Consider the following 14,029-nt stretch of genomic DNA (forward strand, 5'->3'; position numbering starts at 1 on the left):
TGCTGATATTTCTAACAAAAAATAATGATAAAACTTATTAATCTTTTTAACAAATCCTAAAGATTCCTTTAAAGATTTGTTTATGAAAATTGTATAGTGTAATTACCAAATTACGAATCGATCAACGTTCATCAAGAAGAGTTTCGTTCTGGTTGATATTTGTAACGATTCCCCTTTTAAATTCCAAAATTAAACACCTACATTTCTCGAAGATCGTAGTGAGTTACAAGCGAGTAGCTAATTTACAATTAGTTTAATAATCCTCAACGTTAAACGGTGAAACGATCCTATAAAATACCATCATATCGAAAACTCGATAATATCCAGGTATTATCCTCGCGTTATGTATAGCTTTCCTTTAACTGCATTTTGAGTCGCTTGTTACAAAGTTTACATTTTAATCGCCAGTAGTTCCAACGTTAAACAGTCAAATTACCTCGTAAAATATCATCGTAATAAATGTCCAACGATCATCCTTTGGATCCTAATGACCATTATGTACCCTTCCGTATTCCTCTCGTTCTTGATCCATTTCGTACAAGTTTCACATTTTAGTGATCAAAAAAAAAAAAAAAAAAAAAAAAATAGGAAAATACTAGTGTTAAATGGTAAAACGATCGCGTAAAGTATGGTAATGACTAACAAAACTCAATGTTTTTAGGTATCATACTAGCCGGTGTTAGATGCTACGTGTTGCACTGTGTGCCATTACCAAGCGAGTCGCCCGTGGCAACTCCACTTCCGCCTCCAGCTAACGATCAAGCTGGACTTCCACGAGGTACGCTGGACCTGCTGGTGGGCCATCAGAATCAACCAGAAACTGACGCGTTGATGCACACCGATCACCATCATGAACACCATTCCCATCATCATCACCACGGCAACCATAAGAAGAAGCGTAGCTCCCAAGGCTCTCACTCCGACGAAGCCTAATGATCGACGTCAGAGAAACCGGCTAATTAATTGGATCCGGTTAGTCGATGATGAAAGTACATCCGCTGATAGAGAGAAACTCCTCAGGCGTTCCAGACTTAAATTAGAAAGAGGAAGGAGAAAAGAATGGCGAAGATAAGGAGAGGGAGAATGAGGAGAGAAATTGGAAAACGTATAAATCGAAGCTTTTGAAAGGAAAGTAAAACGGAGAATAACCGTTGAAGACAGTCTATACATCGTGTACATTATACTCGATTCTTTTATCTTTTGTAACTTTCTATATATATATAATTATATATATATAATTATATAATATAAATATATATATATATTATCGACATATAATGCGTAACGTGTACTCAGCTTGAATCGTCGCTGAAGAAAGTGCACTTTTCTATCCTGTATGCTGGGTGTTCGACCTTTATCCGATCCACGATATCACTTCATTGGCCGTTGATATTTTACCTTTACGTAAACGAAATACAAACTGTTTGGAATGTTATGCTGTGTTTCGTAGCGAACCATTCTTTCGGTTACTTCTGAATGCAAACTGCGAAACGTTGAAGAATTCCACGTAGAGATAAGGGAATAGGGCGGAGTAACTTTGTTATCGCACTTTCTCTGGTCAAAGTCAGTCGACACAAATCCTTGAGATATTGCGAACAAGTCTTTGTCTTTTTACGTGTACTTGAAGCCAGGAACATTTTGCTTAAAATTGCTATTTTGTTCATTCGAGCTCGAAATCGAAGAAAGAAGAACACTATGAATATCGATGTAAGATTCTTCTATATTACTTTATGGTTTACGTACGTTTCAGGAGGTTCTATTTGACTCTGTTGCGACAATCAAGTTGTTTCTTATCTTTTTTTCAATCTGTTTCTTATTAGTTAGTTATTACTTATTAAATTTATAGAAGATAAGAATCGTTGTACCTTAAAACGTTCTCGTTTCAATTTTGCGCTAAAACGCGTTCTAAAATTCTACGAGTCTCTTTATTTATTGAAACAAGATTGACATACAGAAATTCGAAAATCGTAGAGCAACTAAAATTTTATGGAGATATTTCTCTAAGTTGTTGTTACACAGTGGAAGATGCTTAACATCGTCTAAGTGGATTTAACGTGAACGTAAGTGGATTTGGAATCTTCTTCAGGTTTCTGACAAGTAACCAACAGTTATGGTTCTTCTACGACGGCAGGAATAAATTGAAATACAGAGCGAACAGAAGGAAAGAAATTGCCAAACCGAACACCCTGCATTCAATCAAAAACAGTTCGTTATTACTATGAAAGACTAATTCCTTCTTCTCGAAAACCAAAGAAAGCTCTGTACAAAAAAAGAAAAAAAATAATAACAAACGTGTATACATAGAATAGATGCATTATATATATATTAATATATATTTCTCATGCGACTAAATCGGAACGTTCTACGCACGAGCATAATGAGACAGAGGATAACAACTATGAATTATTGAAGACGCGCAAAGAAGAAGGAGAATCTCGAGAAATATTGGAATATCGTTAAAAGAGGAAGGACATTTCGTTCAAAGAAGAGAGAGGAAACGGGTAAAATTTGAATGAAAGAAATCTAATGAATTTAAGAAATCATCCGAGTAATGCTCTTAAATCTGATAGGAAGTATTAGGAAAAGTTGTTAAGTATAATTTTTACGTGCCAATCTAAAAGTGACAACTTCTATGTAGATGATTCAGTTGCATTTGTAGCAGCACGAAATGATTGTATCGTACCGTCTCGAGTATTCTCTTTTTGTAACGCTATGTTCCTCGGTAGCTTGGCATATGTGTTAATTATTATACATAACGCGCGCATGTGTGTGTGTGCAAATGAAAATTCTAGGATAAGTATCGATATTAAAAGGTGTTTTAGAAATCTAAAAGAATTGGCCTAGCGTCGGTAGTTTTACGGATATTTAGATATTTTACTGGCAGACATTTTTTGGATTTTAAAGATCATCGCCTTGAATTTTCATTGAATTTCAATTGTTTAAGGTATTTATATTATTTGACAAACATATCTAGTCTGTTGGATCTGTGCGTAATGTACTAAATGGCCCATAATATCTTGCACGAGTTATTAATATCATACACTTGAATATTTTAAAGTCAATATTTTAAAGTCTTGATAAATTATTATTGCACCCTAGGGAAAGCTAATAATTTACGGCGAAATATCAGTCGTTATCGAACAAATGAAATTCATTCGTATGATACAAGTAAAATTTGCCTGTTAAGAAGTCTATTCCAGAAAATGACTTATTACTATGTTAGATATTTGTTGTTTTAAACCAAGAAAATTTTTGTATGATATTTTACACAGTTGTGATATATGGACCATTCTGTATATGGCAGAACTAGGGCACCTGTTTATTAGGAAATGCTATTATTCTACCACACCATAATTCATCTGACACTTATGGCGCATTTTATAGGGAAAGAAGTAAAGGAAGTGAAATTTGAAAGGGATTCTGGCCAAAAAGAATTCTGTTTGAGCTTATCTCGGTAATCATTCAACATTTTCTACTTTCCGATGTTGAATAATTTTGATACCACGAAGTCGAAGGAACTTCAGGGAAGAATTTATTATACAAATTAAATTATTAAAAGTAAAAGCTGTACACACGAAGTACGTAAGAGCTTCGAATAAAAATTTGAAAACGTCTTTTCTTCTCAAAATATGATACGCTTGATTATTTTAAGAAATTATTGAAAAATGTACAAAACATACATTTCTAGAACCTTAGATTTCTTCATGTTTACTTATTAATTTACAAACTAACTGCTTGTAAATAAACTTGATTATTTTCTAATAACAATTTTCTTCTAAAAAATACAAAAATATTCGTTTCTAACAAATGAAGTTCCTTCGAACGCACACGGTCATTCGTGGTATCATTCACGATTTCAACTATGAGAATACAGTTTAAAGTTCACGATATGATTCTACCTCTGTCTTGAATTTCGTCTTTCGTGAGAAACTCCTGTCTCGACCAATCGAGTATGTGGTAGGTAGGCCTATTAAAACATACTGTGGTCGTTCCGTGAACAACAAAAATTTAAAGAATAAAGTGGTACTTAGAATGTTCGTAGCACGTTGGTATTTCATAGAAACTGTTAGATTGATTTTTATATGTATATCGTTACCTTTATCGATAAATTTCTGTCACGACCAATTAGACGTTTACAATAACTATTCTACATTCAGAGAAATTCGATCGTATGATTTCTATATTTCGATACACGACAGAAGTATAATTACGTGATATAAGGTAACGTGTATTGATACGATAATTGAGCGATTGAACATTTGATTTCCTCGGTGAACTTCACCTCAAAAGAACTTTTTTCATTGTTTCGCACCTTAAACAGGTGTTCGGATAATGTGTCAGGAATAGACTGCGGATGTTTATGCATTTATGGAAAATTTAAAGTGCACAAGTATACAAAAAATATATATATATATCTACTATCCGAAGATCTAATGTTTGAACGGTTACATTATCTGAATTGGTCAAAAAGTTTTTGACTATTTCAAACAATATAAAAATTTCTCTTCAGTTTTGGTACAGGCGGTGAAGGAATGATAAAATTTGTAGAACGTTGAATTTACGAGATTTTGATCTTAAAGAAGAAGAAGTTATTAAATCTTAAAGAAGTTATCTGGAAGAAGTTATTAAACAGAAAACGGGTATGGTGAGACTATCGCTATAATTGTATAATACAGTAATTTCAGTTTAACCAGACACAATGTCGGCTCTAACTGATAAAAATGTTGTCAGTGACGTTTCTAAACGAAGGTGTTAAAAGTATTTATATATTTATGACATTAAGACAAAGACTTACTGTTACATAATTTGAAGTAGAAACAGAATTCAATACAACTTTGTTGAACGTGTTAAAAACTTTATAGATACGATTTAAAAAGCAGACAAGACACGGTATTCGTAGATAAATAAAAGATATCACATTTGTTGTGAATTAATAGTACAAGTGTGACAAACTTTACAATGCGAGAAAAGATGTTTCTAAATATTAAAACATATTAGTATACATACTCATAAGAGAAACGAATGACAACAATCTTTAAACAAGTACTTGTTTACGCAAAAACTCGATTCTATCTCGTTTTTGGAAACATACGCTTGTACGACTTTCCCATTAAGTCCTTCGTTTGTGTTCATAAAATTTACATGAACATATAAATTTTCATAAATATCCACAGTTTAATCGTGAAACATAATCGAATAAAACTGGAAATCGCGTGCCTGTTCATAAACGAAAAGTGGCAACACATTGGTAAAAGAAGAAAAATAGAGCTAGAAATTGCAACCTTTTTAGACACTACGTGTACGTTAACGATTCATCCGCGTCATTCTCGAAGAGCCTTGTACGTGAACTGGCGTTGCGTACCGATTCGAGAACAAAAGAGGGATATAAAAAGGAAGGAACGACACGGGGATGAAGAAACGATGACAAAAATTACGGAACGTCGCTATGAGCTATTTACAACACCTTGTCGATAAATGTAACTCAGCACCTGCACCCGACTTCGATGTTATTTTTTCGAGGGAAAATTTTCTGTGCGGGAGAGGAAATCGTAGCGAGTAATTTTTCCGATGATCTTACGACGCAACGTAAAACATGCGATCTAGATGTGTCTTTCGAGTAACAAATATTTAAATTATCTATTTACACTGCAATATTTATACTTAAAAACCGTTATAAATTCTTCTGTGCCCGTGTGTCGAGAAGACTTTTTCGTAGGAATTCACTTTTTACGAATATTCTATGCGAAGAAAAAATGGATAGAAGCGAATCACCACGATCTTTTAAAGTCGACTTTTACGCAGAAGCTTCAACTTTTTAGAATTCTGTTGATTATAGCGTTGTATTTTAAACAGCTATCTAGATTTACACCTATGAAACACGATGAAAACTGCGAACAGATATAAATAACGTTGACTATAACGATTTTTATTGTCATCTCCGTTTATAATTCTGTACATTGATTTCAAGTGCAGCGCAATGTACTCCACTTGATACAACCCTCTATTGTATATATTTACAATGTTTAACTTGTCACGAAGCGGTATGCTTTATTTCAAATGGAGAGATATTTTATCAAATTTTAATTACCCCATCCAAGACGATGTAAAAATTGGAAAAAAAAAGAACGTTAAGAAATTGTTCCTCTAGATATTACAATATCGTACTATATCTAATTTTTCGCATACTCTCGTAGACAGCCAGTTTACTTGTTAATTGATGACACAGTCTTATATAATAAAATCTCTTCTCGAGGCACAGGCGTGCACGTTCGACTACCGTTCGGGTCCACTTAAAGTTATTACAAAAACGTTACACCGATATATGTATATGAGAACAGTTGTAAGTTATTTTACAAAGCGTTGGGCACTAGGTGAACGAGGAAGAAATTCCACAAGTATAATCTCCAAGTTTCAGTTCTCACTCACCTAGTGCTAGTGATATATAATAATATAGTATAATATAAAATATAACATAATATAACATAACATAACATAACATAATATAATATAATATAATATAACGTAATATAACACAAAATAATATAATATATTACAACATAATGCATATGCATAAAGAAAACAAAAAAGTATATATACATACTCTTAATATAATAATAGCGGTACACGCACGAATCATCTCTGAACTAACTAAGGTATCTGTACGTAACTGTAAGCCGCTAAGCTTAAGTACAGCGACATACGAGCATGTATAACAAGCTCGACAACCTTCCGTTTAATGCGATCTGTGTAAATAGTTTCGTAAACTAATTTAAGCTCGCTGATAGACACACTGTACAACTGGGATTTTTCTATGCGCGCGCGCTATCTTTCAACTTTTTTACTGTGTTTTGCGCTCTTTTTAAGGTTTGATAATGCTCTGTCGAATCGTCGTTCGCGAATCGAGAGGCGAAGATATCGTTAAAACGCGTCTTTTTCACATTGTTTGTCGACGATTCTTCCAGTGAATCATCGTGTATGGGGTATTTCGCTTAATTTCTATACTTAAGATGATTCCAATTGCTATTAACGACGGCGTGAGAAAATAATCATAACGATAGTTGGTTCTATACGAAGAAGATTGTACAAGGATACATTATATATATTATATAATATACAGGAATACATTTTCGCCTTCGTTAATTTGATCGAATAAGAGAATATATTTTGGCGAAGGAAATACTGAGTTTAATTAGAAAATGAAATTATATGATTTTGCGAATGGATCAAGCGATCAAGCGATTAATTTTACAAGCTGAAAGTACAAGAAAGTAACAATGTTAGAAGTATTTGTCTTTTGAGAAATTGAACGTTACCACGTGCTCGAAGAATGAAACTAATAAATTTACAGAAATCCAGCCGATATATTTTTACTTCTCGCATATAGAATAAAGAAAGAAAGTAGCAACTGAAGCAAAAATGATCCTTGCAAAATTACAATCATAAAATAAAATAAAAAAAGTATGTTTTTTGCATCGTCAGTAACAAACGAATTAACGCGTTCAATGCGACGCACAAAAGCGAATTGGGTCCCTGATGGTGGAAATCGATTTTTCTGTAACACGTGTCCATCTATCCAGACGTCTTCATCCGCAAGGTGATGGGAAGTTCCGACGACACGCACGTTCATGTCTTCCGCATTGAATGTGTTAGATGAAATACCCTATATACGAGTCCATTGCATTTGAATCGATCCTCGATCCCTACGATCGATCATGTACGAATTACGCTTACTTGCAGTTCGTTGCTTTCCTGCGCTGATTCTTGAATTTCGCCAATTAGTTCCACAAACAAAGGGCAATTTTGATATTTTCAGTCGACAGTTGCGACAATTGCTGTCACTACGCCAAACTATTTTATAATCGTGAACATTGAACATTTTTAAGGTTTCTAAACGATATTACGCTTACGATTGATTGATTGCTTTGCTGTGATGCTTTGCGGAAGCTTGTTTGTTCCTCACACAGAATGTTTCATCGCTAGAAGGTTTCTGCCTTCTACGAAGCGTTTCTATTTTTTATTATGTATGTTATTATTGTGCGTCCAAGATTAATTAATCGATCGTTTTTGAATACGCTAGATGTTAGACGAGAATTCTGTGCTTTTAATTTTACGTTCTTTGTACATAAATCGCGATCTTGAAAATTGAGATATTTCCCACGACCGAAGTGCGCTTTGTTTTTTGACCATTTTAATTCACTGATTCTTCGGTTATTCGTTTGTTCTAACATTGGTTCTGAATTTTAAATCTCCTTTAAAGCATTTCTAATACTACTTACATACTGTACGTATTACCGCAGGGAACAAAAGAAATCCTTTGAACAACTTTTTCAGCATTTTTATTCAGTTACAACACAGAAACAATACAGTTAAACATGCGTATTATTGAATTATATCGTAATCAGAATACGTTATTTTAAAAAATCGTATATCGATGTTGCAGATAAGCCAAAAGACGATGCTATAGAAATATCAATTAAAAGCACAGAATTTTTGTTACGTGTAAGAGTTGACACCTCATAAGAGAAAATAATATAGAAGAAAAATGATTATGTGCAATTAAAGGATTTGCGTCTTGTTATCTATACAGCCTTGCGTGGTTAATTGATTTTGGACAAAGAATGTCGTCGATTTTTAACCCTTAACGACAGATGCTCGTATTTTTGCTATTATCACAAACTTGTTTTCTCGCAGATTAATGATTTTATTTTTAAAATCACCATGTTTTAAAAGCTTTAAATAATTGCATATATATATTTATTTATTTATAAAAATCTTTTACAACTAAAGTATATAAATACTTGCAAGTATTTAAATAAATACAGCTTCTAAAATTCTCCACCAACTTGTGATAATGAAATAGACACTCAGATTCTCCTCGAGCATACGTTTGTAATTTAAGGGTTAATCGTCTGCCATATCTTACTAACAAAGATTAATATCGTTATGCTCTGCGAATTCATTCATTTCGAATCTCTGCTATATTAAGTGATATCTAACACCACGATACTTATACAGAAGCTATTATAATATTTCGTTACTGTTACGTAACATTTTCATCCTTCGTGTTTTCGTTTTAGTTATATTAATAGCGCCGTTGGTCCGAGCTAGACCGAGCTAGAAGCTAAGAAGCTACGTTTAATTTACAGGTTATCGTAATCTCTAGGAATAACTGCGTTAACGTTCTTTCAGATAGTACGAAAAAAAGAATAAGAAAAAAACAAAAAAAAAAGATGGATTTAGCGTAACACATTGCGACAAATATAACGAAGCCTACATACGGAATATCTTGGACACTGTTGAGCAACTTCCAACAGACTATAATTAAGCAAACGTGAAAGCAATAAGAATATCGTGTCGTAACATTTCTAACTGTGACTATCATCGGCTATCTTGATTTTTTAGTTTTCGAAACGTTAAATACAGTGAAACCCTCGTATTATAAAACTGTACATAGCAACGAGCACAATATATGCACATACGATTGAAATTAATTTATTAATCAGTCGCAGTCGTGCATAAAATAATCGATAACGAGACAAATCAAGCGAAATATATAAATAATAATTATACGAGCCTCTCACAAGCCAGACTAACGAAACAATTCTACTTTTTCACAATTTCATAATTTTATTACATACGTATACGATTAATATTCAATTGTCAAGAGATAAATAGATTTCAGTCATGTTCTTGAAAGTATAAATTTGCATAAAATGTAACAATCCTAATGATAACGATGAAACCAATGCGACGTAACGCTGTTAATAATGTATTGTTAAAATAATCATCTGCTTTGGATGATCCTCAAATACTATTCGGTGTTTCGCAATGGGTTTCTCTAATATTACGAATCCTTGATGGTGGAATTTAGGAATTTTCTACCTAATATCATGAGATCTTGGTGAAACGCGAATACGGGAATTTTACTGTATTTGCGTGCAGAAGAAGAAATGCTGTTTCTTTCGTAACGAATCGTCCAAGATACTCCAAGATCTTTATCATTGTACTCTAGTTGCCCTAAAAAGTCGACGACGGTAGGAAATCGGGAGTAAAACACGTTCGCCATGCAAAACGTTCAGAAAACTCCATTTCTCGTGAGATTATGTGATCTTCTAGCTTGTAAAAAAAAGTCTGTTATATTTTATGTATATACACATTCGCCTCGGGTCTCTGTCGGGTGATCATTCTCCGTGTCTTTTAAGAAAATGCGATGGGCAAAATGGCACACTCAACGAACTCGTGAGAGGTCTGGCTACGATTGCACGCGAATTTTGTTTAACTTCGTTCATTAAAACGGGACTTCAATAATGAAAAAGTACGAGTCCCCTCGAAGATCGATGATTAAACGAATCACGACCAATTGCAAGTTGAAAATCTTTCAGCTGAGAGAGTGTGAGAGAGAGAAAGAGAATGAGAGAAAGAGATAGATAAACGACGAGAGGTGAACTTTTCAAATTTACCTGAGATATACACATATACATATATCTATATATGTATGTATAATTTATTATCGCTAGGAAATATCCAAACGCTTTAATTAATCTGTAATAACGATTCATGACTGCTGTTGCATAATATAATAGTAATACGAATAATGATGAATTACCGGCTAAAAGCGATATTTATATCTTTTATTATATTTATTTTCCTACGCAGTCAGACAATTTTGATTATTCGTTCAAAAAGTTTACCATTATAACGTATTGAAATTATTCGTCGACATACGCCCCGGTTTTAATTACCATTGCTCGAATTAATCACGATAGTCTTTCTATGTGTATACATTTCATCTATATTCAATATATATTTTGCAAAGTAGAAGCTTTTTAATGATTACAAAAAATCTAAAAATACAGAACTCTCTATATAACGGAACTGTTCCATGTCGAATGACAAGTTCTTGTTCGCATATTAATTTTGAACGGTTAATTTTATCACGTAATGGTAATAATAAAAACACAAACTCATCTTTGCTTCCATCAATTATGATCTTGTAATTAAATTACATCCTGACGAAAGCAAACAAGTGTTCAGGATACTTCTTAGCGATGTTAACATATGCATATGTGTAATGCATATACATTAATATGCACATATATGAATATGTTAATATATATGCAACAATATATATATAAATATGTGTGTATATATACATATATATATATACAAGAATAATATATATATATACGCTACTTCTTCGGTATAATATTTATTGTACGTTTACACACAAAGCCATACGCACGTATCGCATGAAAGTTAGGTTCGTGCAGGTTACGATTATCGTGGAACCTTCTTATCGCACATTCGGCTCGATAATTACCTGGTAACATAACGGGACTTCGCATGCATGAACGACATGATCATTTTTCTTGTCGCATCCGAGCTCGTCGTAACTTCGTGCGTGAAGTTTCGTGACAGTACTCAGAAGCCGCTAGGGCCTTTGATTCCTTTCCGATTGTACGATCATGCACGAAATAACGTGAACATAACGAGACTGTAACAATGTTACGATAGCTATCGACTATAATTTCAAAATCTCTGGATAAGATTATTTCAAAGATGGTACATCGACGATTGACTTTTTAAACAATTTTTCACACGTCCCTGGAATCGATGTTTCTCGTTTCTTGTTTTCTAAGTAGAAGCAAAAAGTAAAGTTTTCCCAACTAAAATGAGAATTAATTGAATTACTTGATACTTTATTAACAACAAAGAGAATATTTTATTAATATAACGAAGGTAATTCGAAATTGTCACAAATCAAGAAGATGCTACAAGCATCGATTTCGGAAAACTTTTTAACTTTTCTTCGTCTTTGTGCTTTTACTTGATTCTGTAAAGAAGACGAAGAAATAAGAAAGAGGAGAACGATAGTTCGTATTATCTAATAGTTTAGACGAACAATGACTGTTTACATACAAATACGAGGAATTGAGAAAATTTTATAAATAAAGCGAAAAGATTAACTCACAGCGACAATATTAATATTGAAAGAGATTTTTCCACAGAAGTCTAGACTTCAAGTTGATCTAAAAATATTCCAATATCGTTCACGTTATTTCGCGCGATCCTTAGTTCGAAAGCAAGTGTCAGAGGGAACTGTTTATTTCAAAGATGCGGGCGTTGATAAATCAAAAGGACTGTACGGTTTTATGCAGATCATTACAGATTGTCATTCATTCGATAGTTTCGTTGAAAGCTCTAGCCAGGGAGACGAGCGTTTGTCTCCTAAGGTACGTGATAATGATTTTTGGAAAGACTGAATTATTTCTTAACTTTATGAGAACGTGAACACGGAATTACGACGAAACTTGAGGTTTGCACGGAAATGTGTCGCAATTATTACGCATGGAGGGCCTCAAGTACTGTAACCTTGTATGTGATTCTACAGTAAAGAAAAAAAATCGTAAATAACAGAAAAAAAAGAACTCTACTGCTATTGTAACTTTCAGAGTTTAATAAAACGTTTTCACTAACAGAGGGGAAATTCCAATTACGACAACCTATCTGTGAAATAAAATACGCTGAAAAATTATCCTTTCGCAGTTATACCATTTCCGCAAATCGACTTTTCCACCAATTACATTTTTACCGATAATAGGTCATTTTAATTTCAAGGGAAAATCTTCCCCGTACTTTTGCTATTACATTCGTTGTTTCAATTAAAAGTATCTCTCAATTTCAGCTTATTACGATGTACCTACGGTGAAACTTTATTAAGAGATACTTGGCAACAGGTAAAAATAAATTAAAATCAGATCGATACAAATAAAAAATAATAATACTAAAAACGAATTTTATGTTTATAATAATAATTATCTACATTTATCGTTTTACTAAACCAAATTGATCAATTGTGAACGATTGTTGCCAATATATACACTGAATCGTTTAATTTGCAAGTGTGCGGGTACACGTGTGCCGGGATTGAAACGGGTCGAAAGAAGTTCTCGGCGGGATCGGGCTGATCTCGGTATACCCATATCACTGAGGCTTTTGAAAGTTTTGGGATCCCGAAACTTGGTTCGGGTGTTGGCAATATAAACAGAACGAACGAGCGATCTAATTTCATATCAGCTCGACAAAAGTCAAACGAGATTGACCAGAGACACGAGAGCCATATTAAAAGAATATAAGAAGACACGCGAATAAATATCATATCTATCTCAAGTAAACTCTTAAAATTTTAACTGAAAATAAATATTGTCGTAGGTTTTCGATGGAATGTAAAGGTTTCGTATTAAACCCATGCAACGTTCGAACTATCGTTTATATTTTTAATTTGAGTGAAATTAAGCAACGAGAGAAATAAATCGTTGGAAAAGTTCAAATTCGTTTTCAGGGATGAGAAAGTAAGGGAAACGATACGATTAAAACCGCGTTGTTCTTCTAATCAGGAAAAGCACGGATTCTTGTTCATACCTGGTTGCATGTGCATAGCCGTCCGAACTCTGTCCGCCAACGCATTTCCATGTCTGTGTCAGCGAACAAGACAGAAAATCTATAGACCTGCAATGCAAATTACAGTAATAAAATCTTCTGGAAGCGAATTGGAAGGGCACAGCCAACAAAACGCGAATACCGTCGAGTTAAATATTAAATGGTCGCAATTACACGAGATACTAATGACGGAGTGAAACTTTTGTATTTTAAAAATACAAAAATGAGAAGTTCCAAATCATAGATAATTTAGTTTTAATGGGATGTCTCTTTTGATAACTGTAGAGTACCAAAAAATGTAAGTTACGGTCCTCGGTTAATTCTCAGTTACAGTTACGATTGAATTCCATTTACGTGAACTTCGTCGTAGGGCAACATATAACAAAGTTATATAATTGGAGTTTGCCAGTTCCCCTCGTTATCTATCATTTTTCCTTCACATAATAGAAGCTCGCGTTTAGATAAGTGAATCAGCAAAAGTTGAGTTAATCGGGCATTAAATCGATATTTCGTTCGAATAAGTGAGAGTCTTGCTGTATATTCAACCTGTTACTAATGTTGAAGCTAATCAAAAATTAATGCCGTAGGT

The 14,029-nt window shown here is 33.6% G+C and overlaps 1 protein-coding gene across 1 annotated transcript in view; it reads left to right on the plus strand.

Annotated features, from left to right (window-relative positions):
• Positions 1–12,478, plus strand: part of LOC117159143 (uncharacterized) — a 114,749-nt gene extending 102,271 nt beyond the window's left edge. The window contains exon 4 of the mRNA XM_076622113.1: positions 662–12,478. Coding sequence (XP_076478228.1) covers positions 662–933 — 272 coding nt within the window. The 3' untranslated portion in view covers positions 934–12,478. The remainder of the gene's footprint in view (positions 1–661) is intronic.
• Positions 12,479–14,029: the final 1,551 nt, after the last annotated feature.

This window comes from Bombus vancouverensis, chromosome 1, assembly GCF_051014615.1.
Source record: "Bombus vancouverensis nearcticus chromosome 1, iyBomVanc1_principal, whole genome shotgun sequence".
Taxonomy (NCBI): domain Eukaryota; kingdom Metazoa; phylum Arthropoda; class Insecta; order Hymenoptera; family Apidae; genus Bombus; species Bombus vancouverensis.